The sequence below is a fragment of the Macrotis lagotis genome, chromosome 4 (genome assembly GCF_037893015.1).
Source record: "Macrotis lagotis isolate mMagLag1 chromosome 4, bilby.v1.9.chrom.fasta, whole genome shotgun sequence".
Lineage (NCBI taxonomy): Eukaryota > Metazoa > Chordata > Mammalia > Peramelemorphia > Peramelidae > Macrotis > Macrotis lagotis.
This window is the reverse complement of record NC_133661.1, coordinates 200,586,451-200,610,010: the sequence shown is the minus strand read 5'-3', so window position 1 is coordinate 200,610,010 and position 23,560 is coordinate 200,586,451. Positions and strand designations below refer to the sequence as shown.

The window sequence follows — 23,560 nt, the reverse complement described above, 5'->3', positions numbered from 1 at the left end:
CCGCGGGCCGCCGCAAGGACAAGGAGCCGGGGCTCGGGGAGGCGGCCGGGCCGGGCCGGGCCGGGGCTCGGGGAGGCGGCCGGGCCGGGCCGGGCCGGGGCTCGGGGAGGCGGCCGGGCCGGGCCGGGCCGGGGCTCCGGGAGGCGGCCGGGCCGGGCCGGGCCGCCGGACCTTACCGAGGCCGGAGGGGCGGGCGGCGCGGCTCGGGCCGCGGGGCTGGAGGAGGGAAGCGCGGAGGCCGGATGTCCCGCCCGGCCCGGCTCCCCCTCTCCCCCGGCTGTGACACGGAGCGGAGGGCGGGAGGAAGGGCCCCGCCCCCGGCCGGCCGGGCCCCGGCCGGGGGCTCCCACCGCCTCTTCCCGCCCGAGCCCGAGACAAGCCGCGCCCCCGCCCCAGCCCCCAACGGCGGGGCCGGGGGCATCCGGGCCCAGGGCGCCTCGGCCGAGCGGGGCCCTCGGAGGGAGAGAGGAGCCCGGCGGCGGCGCGCACGGACAAAGCAGCCCCGGAGCCCTGCGTGCCGAGCCGGCTCCGGGCCCCCTCGAGGCTCGCCAGGCCCCCGCCGCACCCCAGGCCCTCAGGCACCAGCCGGGGAGGGGGAGGAGGGCCCTCCGAGCCAGGGCTCCTCCAGCCCGAGTGGGACCGGGTCCCGGGAAGACGCGCGGCTGCGGGCCCAGCCCACCGCCGGGCCGGGGCGGCAGCCGGATTCAGATGAAGGCTGCGGCCTTCCATTGTGAAGCTTCGCCCTCGGGAGGCCGCTCCCCGGGCTCTGCAGCCGCAAGCTGTCGGACATACTTTTCATTCAGAGCATGGGGAACTGCGCCATCAGGCACGTCTTGCAGTTTGCTATAGTCGGTGGACAGGGCTTCGGATGCTGTAGGACCGGCCTTCTGATCCTTCCTCTTCCTCTTTCTGGCCTCCAAATCTCTGAACCTCCCTAGGGCAGTTTCCTCAGAATGAGGATTGGGCTAGATGGCTTCTGAGGTCCTCTCCAGCTCTAGAACCTGGATCCCTGGACAGCTAGTGGCCCTCGGAGGATTCCCTGAGACAGTAACGCGGAACAGCACGGCCTTGCCCGTCCTCGACCCTAGTACACACTCAAACACTTGACTTGGTGGGGGAGAAACCAGGGACCAAACACTGTCGAAAAGGGGAGAAGGACCACACGAAGAAGACAAAGGAGCCCTCTTGCAGCTCCCAAGATTTGGCCTTAGAGAGATTGGGGAATATGGAATGCTACCAAAAAACTGAGGCAAAGTGTTGACTTCAGGAGGAAGCAGTATCTGGAAAGCAACGTAGTTCATTCCAACAAAGGGGCAATGAGTTGGTAGAAAGGAATTGGGTTATACTGTCTTTTTCAGATGTTTCCTGTTCTTCACAGGGTTCTCAGATCAGTGAAATCTGAAGCTAATTTTCAAAGTTTTTAGATGTATGTTTGCTGTTTTTACTTCTCCAGCTGTACAGATAATTGGTTGATTTGTGGGTTGCCTATGCTTGCTTCAGTCATATATTGGTGCCTCCCGATATCCTCCCCATGCTGCCTGCTGGTAAACAGCAGGTAAAATGTCTTCTGTCAGGACTTTACCCAGGATCTTTATTCTATTCCGTAAATTTGTTACTAGATTACCTTTTCCACCAATGTCCCATAGTCAAAACTTGTGCCCATTATCCTTCCCAAGCTGACACTAAATGTATCTATGGTTCTTGCTCCCTGTCTGGCATATATTCCCCAAGGAAAAGAGGAGAGGATGATGCTACTGGGGTTGTTGGCCCTGTCTCCTCCAGGAATACAATCTCTGTGCAATCCCTGGCCTCTTCTGGTCCAGAAATTCTTAGGTTTGGGAAAGAGGAAATAGTTACCTGTCCTACTCTTAATATTCAAATGCTTGCCATGTACAGTTGCCTCAAATGTAAAATAAGCACCATATTGCACCCATCCTGCAATGTTGTGAGAATTAATAAATATATGGAAAGCCTCTACAAAACCCTGTGTGAAATTGTTGCTCTCATTGTCATACTATTTTCCCAGAGCAGATCTCACTCCTGGGTAAACTGAGATTAAAAGCTGAAGATCAACCTGAACCAAGTCAACCCCTTGTGAGTAAGCCCCACCCCCCAAGTGATACATGGAGGGAAGGGATTATGTAGGTCTGAGTAGGGGCAATCTAGGAGGCATTTCTTCTCCTTCCCATTCAAAAGATGGAAGAAAGGCAGAAAATGCACTTTGGTGATGGTCCATGAGTCTTTGGCCCTCATCGTACAAGAGTGCACAGTCCTTCCCTCCCCTGCCCTCCCCCTTTCCCTTCGGGCTGAACAATAACAGAATCTGAACTACTATTCCGAGTTGGGCACATCAACCTTCAACTGTCCAATGGACACTAGTTGTCTCCCCTTGAGGGCAGGGACTGCATCCTGTGCTTGAGACACAGCAAGCATCTAATAGCATATTCATTCATCTCAGAGATCTTTAGGTTCCAGTTCCTCGTCCTCAATCCTTGCCCCAACCTGTCTCCAATTTACACAGCTTCTACTAGGGGTAGAGGGGCAGGAAGGGAGAAAGTTCTTTGTACTGAAAAGTAGCATTTCGAGGGCTGACGTGCAGATGGACACATGAAACAGACTCACAAGCAAAAAAGATGACAAGACACTAAAAAAGTGAACCTTTTCTAAATCAATACAATTTCTCAAATTTATTTTTTTCTTAAAGAATTACTTCTAATTTCTCTGTCAGAAGGGGGTGAGAGGGAAGGTTTCTCCCCCCTTGTAAACACTGAAATACAGATCTGGGAAACCAGGGGAGACACAAAAAAAGTGCATTTTACAAAATTATCAACTAAAATATATTTTACATGGATTACACTTCCATTGAAATTCTACCAGCTGCATTTTCAGTTTCAAAAAATATTTCCATATCTAAGAGATTAAAAAAGCATGAAAGAGTCCTGGGTGGCAGCGGGGTGCCCTGCCTTGAGGAGAAGGAACCCAAGGAGCAACATCTCCTCCCTCCCTGGTGGGAGGGTGGGTATCCTTCTGGAGGGCTATAGGGTAGGCTTAGCTTTTTCTAAGTAGCAGGATCACTGAGGATCCTTCGGGATGGAGCAGGTATCCGAGGATATCCCAGCTGCTGGGCAGCATCAAGAGCTCCCATCCCAAGCCTCCCTCATCCATTATTCCCCGCCTGCCAGCTGTGGGCAAGGTGCCCCAAATACCCCAGGATCCCCATCCCTCCCAGACTGATTTTTTTCCCCTAATCAGCTTATTTGTTTGAGGGGCCCTCATATTCCTCTCCTCCTTAATTGGAACTGGGCTCCCCTCTTAGAATTTCTTTGCTGTACCCTAGGGACCTCATCCACTCTTTAGTGGATTTGAACTGTCCCTTTCCCTCCCCCCTCCCCCCCAGAAGCCTCAATAAAATTAAGGGACACAGAGAGGACAAGGACAAAGCAGGGGCGCCACAAAGGCCTGGAGAAGGTCCGGCCTTGCACAGGCTAGCCCCAGATCAAGAGGCTCACTGCCTCTTACACGGCCTGATCCCTTCAACTCCCCATGAATCCACGGCTTCCCTGGGAGCGAGGGTAAGGAGGGCAAACACATTGGTGTGGGGTGGGCAGCTGGCAGCCCAGCTGACTAGAGGCAAGACCCTCGGTCTCAGCCTTTCCCTCCCCCATCACGGTCCCTCTTTGGTATGAATAGAAAATAAACAGGGCCTGCTCACTGCTGCCACCTGGCCCCCCACCCCTGGCCAGGCCCAAGTGAGAAGGGGGTGGGATAAGGAGTGAGGTGGGGGGGCTCCTAACCTGCTCTTTTCTTGGGGTCACCCCTAGGAAGAAAGGTGAGGTTAGAGCCCAGCCCTCAGTTCAGGCTAGAAAGGAAAATGGAGAACCCGGGTCCCCCCCCCCCCCAGCTTCAGGAGTGAGTGGGTGAGTGATGGGTGGGTGAATGAGTGGGTGGGTGGCTGCAGCTCTCAGCAGGTCTGTGGACTGATACAGTGTTGATTCTCATTCTGGTTTAAATTAGTGCAATCTACAAAGGGCTTCCGGGGGGGACGGACGGACGGACTGACTGACAGATGGGTGGGTGGGCAGGGGAGGGTGGGGGGGGAGTGGTGGGCCACCCCACTCTCCTTTGGTTTGGTTTAGGACTGGGCTCCAAGAGTTGGGGGGCTGAAGGTCAGCAGGAGGCTCTGGAGAACCTCAACGTGTAAGGCAAGAGGGAAAAAAGTCTCCAGCAAATCAGGTAGTATTTTTTTTCTCTCTCCCTGACCCCACCCCCCCTCCCAAATACCCACCCTCCCCGAAACAACACAGCCTGTGTTGGGCAGTTTCCTTCTAGGAGCCCCTGGGCACCTTCTCTGGGCCAGGAGGACAGGAAGCCTAGGCAAGGCCCATGCTGGGCTCACTCACGCCCAGGCAGAGGGGACTTGCCCTCACCCCATGGCAGCAGAACACTGTGGGGTGACTGGGGATGACAAGTGGAGAGGGGAATGCTCCAGGGACCTGGGGGGGGGCAGGCCCTGGACTTAGGGAGAGGGAGTCAAGTGCTCAAGAAGACAGACTCTGGCTTTCTGAGATGTGGGCTCAGTGGTCAGCTCGGAGTCTGGGAGGTGGGGGGGAGTGGGCAGCAGCTAGTCACAGTGTGGTGAGGTAACGCTGGTCTCCCACTCCCTTTTCCCCACTGAGGGCAGGCTGACCTTCCTTCCCCTCCCCCACCCCGCCCCCTGGGCCAGGCTCCACGCCTCTGGAGAGGCTGTCCATCCCAGCCAGGTATGTCCTCCCATGGGACCAGTGAAAGGATTTCCTGGGGGGAGCCTGGTGCCTTACTTGGGCCCTGGCCTCTACTAGGCCAGGATGGATTGGCCTGCTCAGCTCCACCCTCCCTCAGATAAACCAGAAGACGTCTCTCCCAGGTCCCTTTTGCTCTTTCTAACCAAGTGCTGTGCTTTGAGCTGTTGCCATCCTTGCCCTGGGGAAGCCACCCTGGCATATGGGGAACCCCCCACCCCTTGCCAGCTCTTCCCCTTGAGCTAGGAATTGGGCAGCTACTGTGGGTTCTTGAGGATGCGGCCATGTCGAAAGTCATAGACGTGGCGGCAAAGAAACACCAAGTCAGGGTCTGTGTCTTCTGGCACTGTGCGGTGGGGTGGGGTAGAGTACTCTACCGAGGGGGGCACCAACGCTGCTCTCTGGCCAGGGAGACCTTCACCCCGACGTTTTGCCAAGGCACAGAATCTGTGGGGAACAGTACAGCCATGACCCAGGGACTCCTCATTTTCTGAGCCCTACATCTAGGAGGTAAGGTAGACCTCTTGTCCAAGAGCCCTCCCCTAGAATCCTTCTTTCCATCCCATATGGGAACAGCACCACCTCTGAGCCTGTCCACAACAAAAACCCTTCCAGGCCCTCCTCTGCCCTACCGGAAATCAGCTACTTCAAGAGTAGCACAATGGGGTTCTCTTCAAGCTAGAGAAGTGCTGAGGACCAGGTCAGCCTCCAGTTCCCCAGGCCACTTTTCTCCCCATCCTGCCAGAGCTAGTCTGTCATGAGAGAAGAGGATGTCCCCAGGAGAGCCAAACAGAGAAGGAGCTGCCTGTAAGGCCTCTGTGAGGGCAGGAGGAGGGAGGGACTCATGAGCTCCCCCTAGGTCTTGGGCCTTTGTGGGCAGAAAGAACCACCCACCTGCAATACTCTGCAAAAGTCAGAACATAGCACTTCTCCTCGATGCAGGCCACACTGTTCTCATCCTGGTGGCGGGATGCAAAGATCTCATTCTGCTCAAAGGTGGAAGAGGAGAGAGGGCAGTAAGGTTAGCTTGAGAAGTGCTTTCTGAGGTCCAAGCTCAAGCCCAGGAGAATGAAGAGGAATCCTTACTCCCCCCCACCCCCGAAGAAAGTTCAAACTGGAGTTCCTACATCACCTACAAAGCCAGGTGACATATTCTCCTAAGCCTTCCTCCAGACCAAATCCCAGACCACCCCTGCTGGCCTCCTGAGCCCTACTCCATTTTCCATTCAAAAGGGAAATCACAAATGAGGCCTCCACCCACAGTTTCCTTTTCAGGGGTTCTGCAGAGTGGAATCTTCAGGGTCATTTCATCTCATAGCTCTGATTCCAGACTGGGGGTTGATGGAGAAAGGAAAGTCTCTTTCAACCTAGCCATCTGAGGCCGCTAGAGGAAGGCACAGGCTCCAGGATCTTCTCAAGTCCCCACCCCATCTGAAATAGGTTGTACCTAGCCTAGTTAGAGTCAAAAAATAAGCAGAGAGAGGTCTTAAGAGTCCAGAGAGCATGGGAGCAGTGTGCAGAATGGAATACAAGCATCATAACATCTAGTTAAGGGCCTGTTCCCCTCACTCATCCCAGAGAACTTAAGCTTATTGAGGAGGAGTTGGGATACTTAGGCAAACTGAGTAACAAGAAGCATCATGCACTCTTCCACACAGCCTTTCACATCAACTCGATCTGTCCTGCCCCGATTCCATTGCTATGTGACCAGGCAAATCCCTCTCCCTGCATGGCCAGAAAAACCACTCAGCAATCTTTAGTCTGGAAGCTATCAATAGGAGAAACTAAGATTCCAGCAGATTCTAGACACAAGGCTCATGCAGAGTCCTGCACTGACTTCATTGACTTTTGTCTTTAAAACAGGTGCTGCTGTCGCCTTTCCCCAAGAATCTGAAAGGCCCAACAGGAGAGGACTGGTAGAGGATGGCAAGAATAAAAAGAAGAATAGTAAGTGTTTAGAGGTATATCCTAAGAAAGCTAAGTCCTGCCCCCCCCATCCCAACTTCATCTCTCCCTCTTTGCATCTATACCTTTCTTCCACTCACCCCAGAGAACCAGAGGACAGCCCCACTGTTCAACTTTTCTTTTTCAGATGCTCACCTGATGCATGCTGGGATTTCGGCCTCCCTGAGTATGTTCTGGTCTATAATACCACAGTAGGCTCATCATCAGCTCTCCTGTGGAAAGATAAGAGAAGTTCATGGATGGAACTGGAAGTTTTAGAAAGAGTGGCCTCAAATTCTCAAGCTGTTGTCAACTTGGGCTGAAGTCCTCTTAGCCAGATTAGGTTTTGCTCATGCTTCCAACACTGCCCAGAGCCCCTCTCTGTAATCCTAGCTTAAAATCCAGTATTCAGGGACAAGTTTAAGGTATGGGAGTCTCAAGGGAGATAGGCTGGACTCTCAGGCCTGAAAGTGTATGGGCAGAACCTGGAGAGAGAATTTAATGAGGCCTTCAATTCTTGAAGGGTTATGTTCCATAGCCTGAGACTTCAATTAGAAGAACTTCAACTGGGGATCAAATTCCAGGTGTTATTTGCTTCCTCTCCTTGGGTTAATACCTGTTTTGGGGTCTTCCCAAAGGGCAGAGATCTTGGCCACATAGGGCATGGATTTCTTTCGTGGTCCTGACTTCAGAAGGACTGTATCCCGAACCCGGATCATCTCTCCATCACGTTCCACCGCTTGGTAGCTCTTTCGAATGGCTGGTCCTGGTTCATTCTAGGCAATGACAAGAGTGGGTTTCAGAATTTTACAGTCTTATGATAGAAAAAAGGAATTATACTCCTTTTGACATATACACTTCACCCCCACCCAAGGAGTACAATTCACCCTGCATATCTCCTTTGCAAAGATTAAGAGAGAAGTTAGAAAACAAGGTAAGAAACTTAATGGGTCCAACCCTGTGGGCCCAGAGCATTAATTATCCTACCTTGCTGCCATTTGGTCCCTCACTCTCACATATAAATAGCATCTCTCCAGGAAATACTTTCTGGTAGGGGCAATTTCAATTTGAGGCTTTAGGAAGTGATGAATGGACTTTAGTTTCATTTGGCCTCTGATTCAAATAATTCTAAAATTCTAATAATTTTCTTGTGGTTTTTTTTTAGTTATGGAATTTTTTTTTTTCTTCATCATGCTGAAAAGTTTTCAGGAGGTCTAACGATCTTTAAATTCTCTTTTCTTGCCTTCCTTTCCAAGTTACTTATTTTATTATGGTAGATATCTCTCATGTTCCAATTTTTAAGTCTTTTGACTTTGTTCTAATATGTCTTGTCCCCTTTGATCTCTGAGTTCTGTTTATTCCATTCTGTTTTTTAGGTTGTACACATCAGTTAAATCATGTTTTCCAACAACTAAGTTATTTATTCTATTTTTCCTCCAGAGTTCTAATTGCAATTTTTGTTTCTTGCTTCATTTCTTTCAGCCATTCCTGGAGTCCTTGTTGTCATATAATCCCCCCCCCCCAATATTTATCGTGTAGTTACTTGCCTTCTGGATTTGCTTCTTATAACCCACGGTATTCTTCAGTATTTTAGAAATTTTCTTCTGTTTGCTCATGTCTCCAGCCTCAGTAGTTAGTCTGGGAATTTATGATAAGGCCAATTTTCTTCACTCTTGGAGGTGAATAGACCATGATTCTGTCTTTGGTAATGCTCTTCCAATGTTCTGGATGGGGGTGGCTGGATCCTGGGCCCTCTCCATATCATTTTCCATAGCCCAGGCCTGGGACAGGGCATTAGGGCACAATCCCTGACTGACTTTTAACTTTTTTTTTTTAAGTTTTTGCAAGGCAGTGGGGTTAAGTGGCTTGCCCAAGGCCACACAGCTAGGTAATTATCAAGTGTCTAAGACTAGATTTGAACTCAGGTACTCCTGACTCCAGGACTAGTGCTCTATCCACTGTGCCACCTAGCCGCCCCCAACTTTTAACTCTTGATAGTCTATTGGACTTGTGGCTACTGGACTTGGTCCTGACACCATTTCCTTGATCTTCTAGTGTGGCAATTGCATATCAGTAATCAGGTCTGCCTCAGGTCTCTTAGAGGGACCCCTAGCTCTATTTGCCAAAGCACTTCTGCCCTGAATCTGGTTTCCTTGGAAAGTCATCACAGGGAGTTGGCTTTGTCCCCTACTGGGTGACTCCTGAAATCCCACTGGTTTCACTCATATTTACCAGAGATCATGCTGGCTCTAGGTTCCCCTGGAGCCACCCTGACCAGAGTGCCCACAGGCTTCTGGCCATTTCCTTGTGAAATTTTGGAATGGACAGAGGAGTTTATTGGTGCCCCCCCCCTTTCAGTTTATTGAGAATTTCCTTCAATAAAATAAACATCTTTGCTATGTTGTTTCTCATGGGAGCTCTAACTTGACTGGAGGCTTTCAAGTTGCCATGTTTACCAAAAATCTAATACCCATTTTTCTAGAATACTAAAAAACTTCTTGGAGTGATTCCCATTTTATGAACTAGGAAATGGGAAGAGGCAGAAGTTTTGTGGGAAGACTATATCACCCAAAGATATTCAGAGAATTAGTGGCAGGCAAATAGTATCCAACACCCACAATTACTCATGCTTTGTGCCAAGAAAGTAAGTGACTTGCCCAAGGACAAGAACCTGTCTTCTGACTTCAAATCCAGTGTTTTTTTCTACTCACCAGCTTCCAAGAGTTCATGGCAGGAACCAGGGGAATAGGAGGCAAGAAGGGTTTGGTTTCTCTTCTACATTTCACAGATTAATTGCTCCAAAGAGTACAAGGAGGTTCCAAAGAGCTCTTCCCTCTTTCCCTGGCCCTCCCCTCCCCCTCCCCCAGGTGTTAGATACTTACCACAACATATACAGCCTTTTCACAGGCAGTTCCAACAGGCACCCAGCCATTAGTGGCCCGACGACGCTGAATGCGTTGCTGCTTCGGGTGGCTATGCCCACTCACTGCCTTGGTTTCAGTGGGGTGCAAGCAGCTGGGGGCCGTACGCAGGCCAGACTTGGAGCCACTAGGAGGCTTTGCACTTTGTGGGCAAGACCGGCCCATTGTCTGGGGCTCCGAATTGGGTGTCTGCAGATGGGGGACAGGCTCAGCTGCAGGCGGCACATTGGGCACAGGACATCCTGAGAGGGGGTGGGCAGGCGAAGCTGGATGACCAGCCACTGGGATCGTGAGGTCCAGCTGGTCCAAAGACCTGCAACTCTCTAATGGAAGAGGGAGGGAGAATGTGAGGGAAAAATCTGTGATCCCTTTCACCCACATATTTCCAAAAGCTTAGTCCCTGACCTAAAAGAGGAGACCCATCAGAATTTTACAAAGAATAAAAGAGTTTTAGACTATTAGTTATATAGGAGTACAGTATCAAAGTGACTGTATAGAAAAAGGTGGGTGAGACAAGAGAAACCATATATTTTCTGCCTAGTGTGGGGTGGGGAGGAAAGGTAACAGAAGAATCAGAAGAACCCTGCCCTCATTTTTCAGAACTCTAGTCCAACATGGAACCTGGATTAACCAGTCTAGTCAGAGCTCATTGGTCTATAAAGTTGTTTTATAGCCTCCTATAGAGAGGGTGGAGAGTGGGCCACTAGAAAGGCCCAACTCAGGCTCCTAAAAGCAGGGCAGAGTCACTTGGAATGACGAATGAGTTATTGCCCCAGTTGATTAGGTCACCTTCCTAGAAGGAGAGAAAAGGAGCTATAAGTCATCAGAGTCTGAGCTGGAAAGAAGAGACCCTAAAAGTCATGGCTGTCCACTTTCTGTCCAGAAAGCAGAATCATAGAATCTCAGAGGAAGAATGGATCTCAACATGCAACCAAGACTCAGAAGAGAATCTGCTGCAACAGAGATAACATGGGCTCATCCAGTCTTTGCTTGAAGACCTTCATGAGAGGAAACCCTCTGAATCCTGAGGCAGCCCCTTCTACTTTTGGATAGCTCCTACAAGATATTTTTCCCTAAAGTCAGGCCTAATTTTTTTTCTCTGTACCTTCTTTTGTCCCCTGGATCAAAACAGAACATACCAGAGATCTCAAGTACAAATGCTACTAGACTGATATGTTTCCCAGAGCACAGTAAGGTTGCCCAAGTGGAACACTAAGAGGGATCTGTCCATGAGGTTGCTATTGAGACAAGGAAGCTTCCCTAGCCCACTGAGGACAGCTGACTATCTGGGACTTAGCTTCAGAAGATTTATAACTTTTGTCTTCTTGGAAAAGGGATAATTATAATGCCAGCCTGGAAACCCTGAAATCAACATGAGTTTCCCATTCTTCTCTTTTGAGGATTCTATTACTTCCACTGTCTGTATTCTCTCTAATTAGTCTGGGAGGAAAAAAATTATCATAGATTCCCAGCCCTGAGATGTTTGTGTCTCACTGAGACAAGAGTTAAGGCTGCAGGCTCTGATACTGCTATGCTTAAGTTGTAAGAATTCTGTATGACTTCTTAAAGAAATGATCCTCCTTGAGCCCACACACTAAAGGGGCTTGGTAAGGGAGGGCACTGGACCCTTGGAAGCAAGGCTAGGATGCTTGAGATTATAGCTACCTTTAATATCGCTATCTATGCTCCTTTCCTGTCCGGGGCTCAGGTCGCCATAGGAATGCTTTGGTAACACACTGGTCAACGTACTCCCGGGGCTTTCTGCAGCGAGCAGAGCTACCATGGGAAGAAGCAGAGACATTAAGGAAGGACTCAACGTTGCAAGACCAACATGCTAAGATGTGGCAATCATACCTTTGAAAAGGCATCACCACTCCACACTCTTAAGTGCCTCTGAGCAAACATTAGTGAAAGCAGTTTCAAGAGCGCAATGGGCTAGGTGGCCCGAGAGGCCCTGCTCTTCATCACTCAGTGGGACAGCAGAGTCTGAATCGTTCTTTGGTTGTACCATCAGGTTATTACAAACACCTGTTACAAGACTATAAGCATCTTCTTCTGGATCTCCTGGTGGGCAGGATCCTCCAATGAACATCTCTGGGACACATGAAATTAAACCTGCCCTAGGTCTCAGTCATACTACAGTGAATTTGGGGATACCCAGAAGCTTTGACCACAAGACAAGCATCTTTTACAGGGGGTCTTTCCCGATTCCCCTGCTCATAGATGTGTGTGTGTGTGTGTGTGTGTGTGTATAATATATACATGTGGAGGTACACACATATCTGTATTATCTTTTGTGAACTCAGTTGTTTACAAGTTGTCTCTCCCCCTAGAATATAAACCCCTTGAGGACAGGCACAGTGTTCAACCTGTCTTTATAACCCCAGAGCATGGCATAGTGATAGACATACAGTAAGCATTTTTAAATACTGGCTAACTGTTGAAAAGATTATTTAGCTGTTATAGCACACTCTTTTCCGCAAAGTCCTGGCAGATGAGCAGGGCATAGTTTCAGTCATCAGACCCATATATGCCTAAGGAGTCTGATGCCCACTGAGGAAGAAAGAATAAAACTCAGGTTCTCTATCCTAGAAAACAAGCTTTGCTCAGATCCACAACAGAGCCCATTTCTCAGGGTTAGGTTCCCCTTGTCCTGGGAGAAGGTTCCCTGGATGACTAGGTTGTCTTCTTATCACCCTTCACCCCAAGGCAAGCTGCTTTTTCTGGGATGGACATCTTACCTGCTGCAAAAGGCATTTTGTAGGGACAGCTGCCATGTGTGGTGTGGAGGCCGCTGACACGGTTCAGGGGCATGGGAAGGACCCCGCAGAGGCTGTAGCCATTCACTCCTTCTCCTTCTCCACAGCAGTAGCGTGATGAACACCAGGGAGGGTGCTGGAAGGGGGTCCCTGTGGGCAGGGAGCTGGGGGCCACTAGAAGCCCATCACAGGGGGCAGAAGGGGACAGCTCCCCCCCCTCTGGAAATACAGGGCAGGGAGAGTAGCCCCCATACTGCAGTCCGCTTTGACCATAGTACAGGTAGACCCCGCTCAGTGTGGTCAACTCAGGGCCACCATAGAAGCAGCCGAAGTCAGAGTGGTTGCCGGGCACAGGAAGCGGGGGGAGCTGGGGCAGAGGGAATGAGGGCTGGTGCACATCTTGCTTGGGAGTAGGAGACTTCTCTCCAGGGCGCCCATACTCTGGCTTCATGGCAGCCTGCCCGCCCATCAGCAGGGGTAGCCGGTGGTACAGGTCCCCAGGACTCTCATAAGAGTGGCTCAAGTGTTCATAGGGTAAGGGCTCTACTTTGCCACATAACCTAGGGGAGCCAGAAGAGGCAGCTGGTGGCCAGCTTCCCTCAGGGGGTATTTGCCAGCTGGGCAGTCCCTCCGTCCCTACTAGGCTACCTTCCTGCCTAGCCTTCACACAGTTTTTCCGATTGGCTTTGGCCCACTTGAGTCTCAGTGTCTTAGAGCCTATAGGGTCAGGTCGGACATCCCCATCAGTATGGTTTCGAGGGGTACGATGTGGCAGTTCCCGCTCCTGGCTCAGCTTGAGGAAAGCTGCTGCATTCAGACTGGCCAGTCTCTTGGGAGCAGTATCACCTTCCCGGCGGGCACTGTCTTCAAATACTTCTTCAGGCAGAATGTCCTGGCTACTGCCCTTGAGTCTTCCTGCCCGAGTTCGGCTCCGTCCCTTAAAGCTTTTGGGAACTGGCTTCTCTGGTGAGGCCCAACTACCACTTACTTTATCTCTGGCCCTCCTAGTTTCCCCTCGGCATCGCCGGGTAGCAGCAAGCCCAGCGCCATCATCTCGTTCTAGGAGCAAGTTATTGAGGGCTTCAGCATTGAGTGAAGCCAGGCGTCGTTTTCGTGGTTCCACAGGAAGGGTGTTATCAGTTCCAGCGTCCTGATCCCCACCTGTCTCACCCTTGCCTGGGATAGGAGTCTCGGGTAAACCAGATGTAAGTGGCTGCAGTTCCTCACCCCAACCTGAGGCCTCCTTGCCCCGGGGGCTGGCCACATGTTCCAGGCGGGTCAACAGCACTTTGCAGGTCTTGGGTTTGCCTGGGCCCAGGAGTCGCTTTCGAAGAGGGTAGTTTTTTCTAAGCTCTTGTAGACTGGGAAGGCTTGGGACCTCTGGAGCAGCTCCTGGCTCACTGCCCTCCTGCCGCTCCATCCTCTTGCCTTCCACCTGAAGTGGCTCCCGGCTAGTGGGGAGAGAGCTCAGCAGGGGCAGAGATTTCCTCCGAGCATGCGTCATAGAGCAGCTTCTGGACCTGTAGGTGAAATGGCAATAGTAATAACTGACAAGTATATATAACACCCTTCCAAAGTAGTTGGTTTACAGTTATGATGAGGAAACTGAGGCTGAGGGGTTAACCACTTGCCCATGATCACACAGCTGATAAGAGACAAGGAAGGACTAGAAACAGGGCTTCCCTGGTTCTCCAGTCTAACATTCTTGTCACTACACCTCTCTCTGACCTAGCCTAAGCCCACAGCTCCTCCACTCAAAGCTCACTCCCATATTCGTCAACTCTTCCTCAGTCATTTTTCAATTTTAATTATCTCTATCTCCATTCCAATCACTAAGCAGGACTTTAATGCACCACCTAGTCTCCAGTTGTTCCAAACCTAGCTTTTTTCTTCCAACTCTCCTATTTGGTGGGGGGGCAAGGCAAAGGGTAAGATGACTGCCCAAGGTCACATAACTGGGTAATTATTAAGTGCCTGAGGTCAGATTTGAACTCAGGTCCTCCTGACTCCAGGGCTGTGGTTCTGTTTGCTGTGCCACTAGCTGCCCCCAACTCTCCTACTTTCAAAACATTCATCAACAGGGATGGTCTAGAAGGCTTATAAGTCTACGTTCTATCCCAAGTGAAGAAAGGGATGTTCTCCCCAAAAGTTTATTTCCCCAATTATCCTCCTACCCCAAGGCTCCCCGTCTAGCCTACTCCATATCCATGCAAGGAAAGGGAAAGAAATATTCATTCAGAAATGAAGGAGAAGTAGATCCAGGGACTAAGGTAAAGTAATAAGAAAATCTGAGAAAAGAACCCAGTCTGGTATTCTACCCTGTTCTAATTCTAATGATTTGGGGACTGTGAAGGACCAGGCAAAAGCTATATGGCTCTGGGTGATGAGCACCCCTTGTTCCCATGGGAACAGAAAGGTTCCTATGAAGGTTATGTAGCAATAACTCAATTTAGGAGTAAAAGGGGAAATGAGATGGTATTTCAGGGCTTTAGTTTCTTCATCTATGAAGTGGTTGAACTAGATGACCTTGAAGATCTTTCAAGTTAAAAAAAAATTCTGTAAGAAGAGAGTTACTATCTTCCCATGAACAGGGAGAAGGCTCCTGTTGAAATGAGTAAGAAGCTGGTCTAATTCACATTGGGCATTTCTGGGTAAAGGACAACCTGATCCTTTCTGCCTTCTCATTCTTCCTACCCTCTTCACCTCAGAGGATGAACCATATCCAAAGCCAGAAATTCCAGGGTCTAGATTCTGTGAAGAAAAGAACTCCGGAAAGTCAAAAGCTTGCTCCCTACCCCAACACAAGTCAACACCTCAGGTTGCTTCTTTAAAGGCTCCCATAGGCCAAGAAGCTGCCACCTAATCCTGTGGAGCCATCACCAAATAAATCTGGAGCCTGGAGGCTCCAATTTCCCTGGGAAGGGCAGTTAACAGTATGTGCTTAGGGAAGGGAAGGTTGGAAAAAGCTGGCAGTCTAGGACCCTTCTACCCCTGTGTGGGTAACATAAATGTGTGGAAGTAGGTCCAAATCACAGACCCAGAAGCAGATGCCTTAAATCCCTGTTTAAACACAAAGGGATTCAGGAAAAGGAAGAGGCAAAGAACAAGTCAAATAAAAGTTAAAGGGCTGGAGTCTTTCCCGTGATTTAGTATTATTCCAGCTTATTAACAACTTATTCATATGGTGCTTTAAGTTGTGAGATAGGTAGTGTTAGTATTACTATGACTACTCAATACATAAGGAACAGAAGGCCAAATGACCTGCCCAGAGTCATAAGTGTCAAATCAAGGAGTATAACATAGGAGTCTTTGGGCTCCCATGTCCATGGCTGGCACACAATCATGCTGCTTCTTAAATTGGAAGACATTTGGGACCACAGACCTCATAGAAGAACAAACCAGATGTAGGAAATTCTTCTTTAACGGTATGATCAAACCAAAGCATATATATATGTGACAGGTAGTCCAGAACCCTGTTCTTAACACTTCAGAAAGCCAGGTATTTGAGGAAGAGCACAAGGCAACAAATTTTCCCCCAGCAAGAAGTTCCAAGGACCAGGAGAATCAATGGATAAGGTGAACTTAACTGGGAGTCTTGGAAAGTCTGTTCCCTATCAGATCAGATCTGTCCTCCAAGAAACTCAAATAGCAGCTGCAGCCAAGACACAAAATGAGCTTGTAGCTTAAACTCTGACACAGGAGACCCTAGGTCTGGATGGGTAGCTCACAGGGGGCCCAGCTTCTCCAACAAGCCCGGCAACAAAAACCCAATCCTGGCCCCTAGGCTCCTCAACTCCTTTCTGCCTACCCTCAAGGCTGGCCCATCCCCACTTCCCACCCTTTCCTTCTTAATTTCCCCCACTGCTATTGTTATTCACATACACTCCACTCTAAAGAACACAGAGTTAGAGTCCCTGCTGGGCTAGGATTTAACCCTGAAATTCCCAAACGGGAGTTGGGCTCAGGCTTCCAGAAGCCTTCCTCCCTGGGGGGGAATCGTGCCAAATGCCCACTAACTAGCATCAGAGTGCAAGGTGAGCAGCAGTCGGCCAGTTGGGTCAGCTGACAACCCCGAGACATTCACTTTCAGCCCCCAAACGTTTCTCCAAGAAAGACTTGGGGGTGGGGGGGAAGGGCTTTGGGGATTGTCAGGACTCCCCTCCCTGCCATAAACCAGTCTGAGTAGCGTGGGCGACCCCCCACCCCGGAGCCCTGACTCGGCAAACTGGAAAGGGGAGAGGCAGTGTGCCAGGGAAAAAGCTGTGACTTCATGTGCTGACCTGCCCTGGCCCCAGGATAGGGCCAAGAGCAAGGCATTGGGGCAGAGTAGAGGGGTGGGGAGGGGCAGGTCAAAACTAAGACCCTTTCCCCAGAAAGCTCAGAGGGCCCCAGGAGGTGGGGACAGAAACGGAGTTCAGATGGGGCAGCTGAGCCGGGGTGTCGGCAGCGGGCCCCCCCCCCCCCAAGGTCTAGGCAGAGTCCACCAGAACAGAGGGGCAGGGGATGGCCTAAGGCCATAAGTCAAGCTCACCCGAACTCGTGACCTTCCAGGATATGTATGCATACTGAGAGTCAAAGCCAAGCTGGGAACACAGCTACTAAGCTGGTAGGCAGCCTTCATGCCCAGATCCAACTGATCACAATCAGGAGGACTTGGCCCTTGCTCTGCAGCTGACCAAAGAAACATCGCAGGTCTGAGGCAGGTACTCAAGGACCACTTGTCAATTAACTGAATGGGTCAGAGACCACGGGGCTTCAACCCAGGAGCTCTCTCCATCACATAAACAAGAAATCACCAATGAGTTAGCAAAGGGGGAGGAAGGGTCTCAGGGTTATGCTTTTTCCCTTCCTTACAGCTCTTCTCTAGGACTGAACGTGTGAATTCTTTTTTCATATGAACTGCCAGTTCAACAGTCTCAACATCCCCATCTCCCAAAGACATACACCCACACTGTCTGGTCAGGCAGAGATGCCTCTCAACTGCCTGACCCCTACACTGGATAAGCCCTGTGACCCTTCCAAACTCTGGGCTGCAGAAGGCTCTCCCCTCCCCACTAGCACCCCCCCAGAAGTTATCAAATCCCACTTAGCTCATTGAGAAAACTCTTAAGTCATCAAAAATATCCCTGCAGAAGTACCCTGGGTTTTTATGTAGGACCCAGATGGCGAGGTGCCCCCTCCCTCACCCCAGAATCATCCCAGGAGAGGCCGGGTGCCTGGCTCCTGCTTCCCTCGAGCATGCTGAGCTGGAGGCTTTCGAGGCACGCCGAAGAAAAAGTGGAGTGAGTCACACTTTGAAGCTTGACGTGGGAACCACCGCAGCAGCTTTTCCCTGGGGTGGAGCTGGGCAAGGGAGAAGCAACCCACAGTTCTTTGGACCTACTCTCCCCCAAAGGCAAAGAGAATCCGAAGAAATCAGAGTAAGGTAGAAATCTCAGCCCAATTAGTCTTTCTCTCTCATTTATACAATGGAAGAACCACTAAGTACAATAGCCATTTTAGATGTTGAAGTGAGGTGCTTACTAGGAATTTGATTCTATCACTGCCAAAAGCCAAGGAAGGCAGCTGTGCTGATCCTCCACCACCCCCACCCAACTGCTAACTAACTCTCTGGGTTCCCTCTCGTTCTAAGGATATGGTCATTGGCTAGTCCCTAATTGCCACTTCCAATAAGAAAGTCCAAGGAAAGTGATGCTGGAGAACCTGATTCTACAATTGAAGATATTTTTTGTGCCCTAGGGTAATGTCTAGCTTGTGAACACTCTGGAGAAAACCTGCCCAGCAGTTTCTTCCTCGGTGTTTTTCCCTTTTCTTTTTTTTTTCCCCCTTCTCCCCCACCCTTTTCATCAAACATCCCAAGTATATGAAAGTCTGAGAAAGAATGACCAGAAAGCTAAGAGTTTCAGGAGATACAGCAAATAATATATACAGTTTATGCAGCTTAGGTGACTAGTACAAAAGTTACTCTTTTCATTTACTATTTTAGAAAGTTCAATCTCAGAGAAAGACACATAGCTAATATATGGCAAAAACAAAGATCAAACTGCATTTCTTTATTCTAAATCCAGTGTTCTTATTGCTATAACTATAGTGTCTTCAACAAACAAAAATTTAAGAAGCTAATATGGGGGCGGCTAGGTGGCAGAGTGGATAAAGCACCGGCCCTGGAGTCAAGAGTACCTGGGTTCAAATCTGGTCTCAGACACTTAATAATTACCTAGCTGTGTGGCCTTGGGCAAGCCACTTAACCCTATTTGCTGCAAAAACCTAAAAAAAAAAAAGCTAATATGGATCGGACAGTGGCACAGTAGAAATCTATTGGTCAAAAAGACCTGGTTCAAATCCTATCTCTGAGACACATCTCCTTGCCAAATCCCTTTAACCTCTCAATACTCCAGGCAAATAATTGTAGAGCAGGAAGGAATACATCTACACTGGTTGAGGGAGTTTCTAAAAAAGGAATTTCCAACATCAATGGGGGAAAAAAGGAACCAGATACCATACTAGGTTCTAGGAAGATAAAGACAAGAACTAAACATTCCTTTCCCTCAAGGCACATTCAATGTGAAGCCACCCCAGGGAAAGTACAAAGCAATAGTCTCCAGTCCTCAGGGGTAGTGAGGTAGAAGGCACGACAGGACCAAGAGTCAGCTCTCTTCCAAAGTCAAAATATATGCTCTTTCTTAAAGGCTCTGGGTCTTAGTTTGTCTTGTGGGATAAGATGGAAAGATCATAGATCTGGAGTTAGAAGGAACCTTAAGAAGTCACTGAGTTTAACTCATTTTAAAGATAAGTAAACTGACTATTTATTCTAAAGACCTGAAAAGGGAAGTCAGAAAAATTCACCTTGAATCTGTACCCTAAAGGTACAGGCTGTTCTGGAAATGGTGCACTGGCAGCATTTAATATCCAGACCTTCCCCTTACAGTGTCTGAGGACTGACTCATGGCCCTTCCCTTCTCTCTGCAATCAGTACCATAAAGCAAAGGCAGTTAGGGTTAAAAAGGGTGGCAGGGGAAGGACAAGCTGAGGGAGGGGATATTACTGGGTCCTTTTCAAACTTCTAGTCCCACACCAGTATGTGTGTGCTAAAGGGAGGATTCCTAAGAGGAAGCAGAATTTGGAGTTGCCTAAGGGAGACCTAAAAAAGGCTCCTTAGTAAAAAAAATTCTTCCCTAATGCTGACTGAAATGCCACCATTAGCAGTTAAACATTGCCCAGTCCTATCAGCTTCTTTGAAAATGTAAATATTCCCTTGATGTGTAATTTACACATTTCTAACAGTAGAATTTTAGGCAGTGTGGGGACAGTGGGAAGAATACTCGGTTTAACATCAGAGGATATACATTTCCAAATGCTCTCAGGTATATAGAGATAAGTTATCTAAGGGATATAACATAAGACAAACTCCTGAACCACTGTTTCCTCATTTGCAAAATGAAAAAGAATAATCTAAATCTTAGATTTTAGAGCTGAGAAAGATCATTAGAGGCCATGGAGCCAACTTGAGGATGAGAGAAATTAGATGAACTGCCTAGGGTCGCATAGCTAGTAATTGAGGGCAGGATTTAAACTTTCCTTTTCTAGCACTCTCCACTGTACCATGCTAGATAGACTCAATGATTCCTTCTAGAGCTAAATCCCACCAGTTCCCCAGCTTTTTTTTTTCTACTCAACAGAAAGAACAAGGAAACTCGAAAAGACTGGAACCTGGGGGTGGGGGCTGAGGGTAAGAAGCAGTCACAGAGTTATGGCAAAAAGGCCCAGAAAGAAGGGGTAGCCTTATTAGACCGATTCTCAATGTGGCCTAGAGTAAGGGCCACAAGATATGTAATTGGGGGAGGTGAGAGGTACAGAACAAACAGGAGGGAATTCCTTGTTTTCCTTCACATCCTCCCAGCCGTGCTTACTGTACTAAAAGCGAGACCATTTAACCAACCATACCAAGCTCGAGGATCAAGAGAATCATCAATTCTCAGCTATTACTCTGATTCACAGAGCACAATCCAACAACCATCTTGGAGTGCTGCTTGGGCCTGTTCGTCCTACCATCTGAGTTTGGGAGGGCAGAGGTCTCCCTCACAGCCTGGGAGCTCTTCCACTGCTAAGTAGGTAACTACCTAGACGAGTGCCAGCAGCTGGTTAACTTCAGAAGCACCTTGGGTCTGTTCCTTATAACCCTTCTCTGCAGTTAAGGGTCTGCACCTCCAAATGAGGCTAGCTCCCTTTCGTCTCATTTAGAGAATGAAGAAATTCCACCTGCCATGCTGTTATAATTCTACATTTTAAAAACCTAAGCCTTACACCTTGAGAAAATTGGGATCTTCACTCCTTTCTAGTTGTGCTAGGTGTGGTGTGACTTGGGGTCAGGGATCTCTCACTCCAACACAGCTGAAAGTCTGTTCTCTACCTCTACGCAGAACTTCAAATTTAGCAGGGTAAAACCTACTAAGAGAAAAACTTTTAGCCTCTTTGAGGAGGGTGGAACGGGAGTAAGAGAATCTGGATTTTATTCCTCAATTCACTGTGAGTTCATGTCCAGGAACCAAAGATTTGCTCCTGAAGAGCAAAGATTTAGAGCTGAGAAAGATCCCAGAGGAAGGCGTAGTGAATCTTCCTCAGACTTGTTAGATGTCTATTAAAAAGTTTCAGCAGTTATTCAGTCCTTTAGGACAGAAAAGCTTAGATAATGGCAGACACAGGTTACAAAAAAATGAAAGCTGGGGTCCAATATAACCCAGAACAGGCTTTTCCATTCATCTTGGAGAGTACAACTAGGAGTAGTTTCGCTGAGCCTGGGTTCTAGAATCAATGTCTTAGGAATACCACAGTAGTATGTTCTGAAGAATCAAACCTTCCTGGTTGGAAAGGAATGGTAGGATGTCACCCAGATCAAGTTCACCAGACAATCCCTTCTATTGTCTCAACACCCTCTGAGAGGATGCTTCTAGACTGGTCTCATCATAGTTTAGCTAAGTCACTGATGGGTATATGCCAAGACAGAAAGGGAAGGCAAGAGTATCTCTGAAGTGGAGCCATATTAGACCATTTTTTAATTCCCTTTTATTACCCAGCATAGAATCTGGTACATAGGAGGCACTCCAAATAGGGTTGCTGAATGAATGAAACCTAGATGCCACCCTGGTGTGGGCAGACATCCAGGCTGCTCTGGGGAACAACTCCAACCACTGCTACCTGACCCCGTTGGAAGGTCTGCCTTACTGCCTGCTCTGCCCTGCCCCAAATAGCCTGGCCTCCCCTTACACTCCTTTTGCCTCCCCAACACTCCCATAAAGGCTGTTCCTTTGGATTGGACCTCACTGCACCTTTGAAACCTCTGATGCCCAACCCCCTCCATCCCAGTTTGCCCATCTGTGTATCTTGGAACACTGACCCAACAAATCTGGGATTCACTTGTATCTTTGGTTGGGAAGTGGGCTTTCATTTGCCACAAGTGAAACTGTAGAAGCCTTTCTTTTTTCCCTGCTCTCCTAAATGAGTCAGTGACACAATGGAGGGTTCCCCATACTGGTAGGGGGATTATCACTGAAGGTGAAAAAGCATCAACAGTTCTCCTGCCTGGTTCTGTCCCCAGGAGAGAGATGTGTTTAAGTTAAAGAGAGGAGCCTGAGGAGTCTAAGTCTGGGCCCTGGGTGGTGAAGGTTACCAGCAGAACCAGACAGGCTTCTTACAGCACAAAACAGCTAACTTTGTTTATAACTTGTTCCTCACTCTAAGAAGCTACAAAGTGAGAGAAGAGACAAATTAGGAAGTGATTATTTGCATCACAAAGGGATTCTTCAAACAGTTCTTTTAAATGGCAAACTTAAAATGATTCCATTTACAAAACTTAACTTGACACACTCCTTTCTTCTAGGTATGTCATTATTACATGAAAGAAGGCACACCTGCATAAGGGAAGCAAAAGCCTTGGGCTGGGACCCAGAATGACCAGGTTCTGGTCTAACAGCTGTCACTATGCCTTCCTCTGGGACCCTAGGCAAGTAACTCAACCTTCTTATCTCCTCCAAGGACCAGCATGGACAGGCTCTTCACCTTTTTTTATTTCAAGAATCCCCCCTGGCAATTAGGGGAAGCCTACTGATTCCTTCTTGGAATAAGGATATTAAATGCATGAAATATGTAGTTTACAAAGGAAATCAATGATAACAAAATAATTATCAAAATATTATAAAACAAGTTCATAGACCTCAGGTTAGGAACCCTGGACTAAATGATTTCTAATGTCCCTTCTCTAATATTTTATGAATCAATATAAAAAAACAGCAACAAAACTTTCTAAGTACACAGATCACAAAGGGATATGTATAGCAGCAAGGAAGCTGCTATTGTTATTTCAGTCAGGGTTTATCTATTTGTGTGTGTGTGTGTGTATACACATTTATATGTATGGCATGATATATGTATAATGTAGCTTGTTAAGGGGGCCCTCCTATGGAAAATATAGAGACACTACTGGCAAGAAACATACAGGGTGAGATGGGGTCTAGGCTTTTAACCTGTACCTTCTGGAAGGAGGAGCGCATGGGTGAGATTATCTACATATTTAAGCAGAAGTAATTCCAAATATATTCTATTCATTTTTAGTATCAATTTGTTTGTATTTGTTGAAACTTCTATTAAGAGCAATAAAAAAAACAATAGGGTCTTCTTTGCAATTTGCCAAATTTCAATTTTGACCCTAGCTATTTTACCCTAGGCAAAGCTTAAGTTTTTCTTATCTGTAAAATAGAATAAAAATACTTGCATATTGCTTTGAGAGGGTTGTCCTGTGGAAAGCACTGTATAAATCTTAAAGATTTATCCAAATAATTAAATAAATTCACATTATCCCATTGCACAAAAGGATACAAAACTTGGCAAAAGACAGTTTTCAGGAGTGAAATAAGATACCTCATCTCTTCTACATACCTGCATATCACTGGACAGATCCAAATCCCTGGGAGGGTCTTTCAATTACATATGATCATTCTGGTCCCTCACTATCCTCACACTTTATAGATTGGACCAGGAACAAAGTCATAGCATTCCACAATTTGAGAGCCACAAGGAAGGCAGGGGGCAACTAAGATCAAACACATACTCAGTAATTACGCTTCCTCTATTGGATTGAAAACTGCTTTTCACAGCAAAATGA

The 23,560-nt window shown here is 48.3% G+C and overlaps 1 protein-coding gene across 2 annotated transcripts in view; it reads right to left on the bottom strand.

Moving 5' to 3' along the window:
* Positions 1 to 4,712: 4,712 nt before the first annotated feature.
* BAHD1 (bromo adjacent homology domain containing 1) overlaps positions 4,713 to 23,560 on the bottom strand; it is a 30,914-nt gene continuing 12,066 nt past the window's right edge. Inside the window, exons 2-8 of one of the 2 annotated variants that reach the window (XM_074235104.1) lie at positions 12,385 to 13,922; positions 11,309 to 11,419; positions 9,605 to 9,966; positions 7,339 to 7,498; positions 6,879 to 6,955; positions 5,673 to 5,764; positions 4,713 to 5,225 (exon numbers count right to left, since the gene is read on the bottom strand). In XM_074235104.1, coding sequence (XP_074091205.1) covers positions 5,036 to 5,225; positions 5,673 to 5,764; positions 6,879 to 6,955; positions 7,339 to 7,498; positions 9,605 to 9,966; positions 11,309 to 11,419; positions 12,385 to 13,906 — 2,514 coding nt within the window. In that variant the 5' untranslated portion in view covers positions 13,907 to 13,922 and the 3' untranslated portion in view covers positions 4,713 to 5,035. The remainder of the gene's footprint in view (positions 5,226 to 5,672; positions 5,765 to 6,878; positions 6,956 to 7,338; positions 7,499 to 9,604; positions 9,967 to 11,308; positions 11,420 to 12,384; positions 13,923 to 23,560) is intronic. The other variant, XM_074235105.1, reaches the window with a different exon arrangement.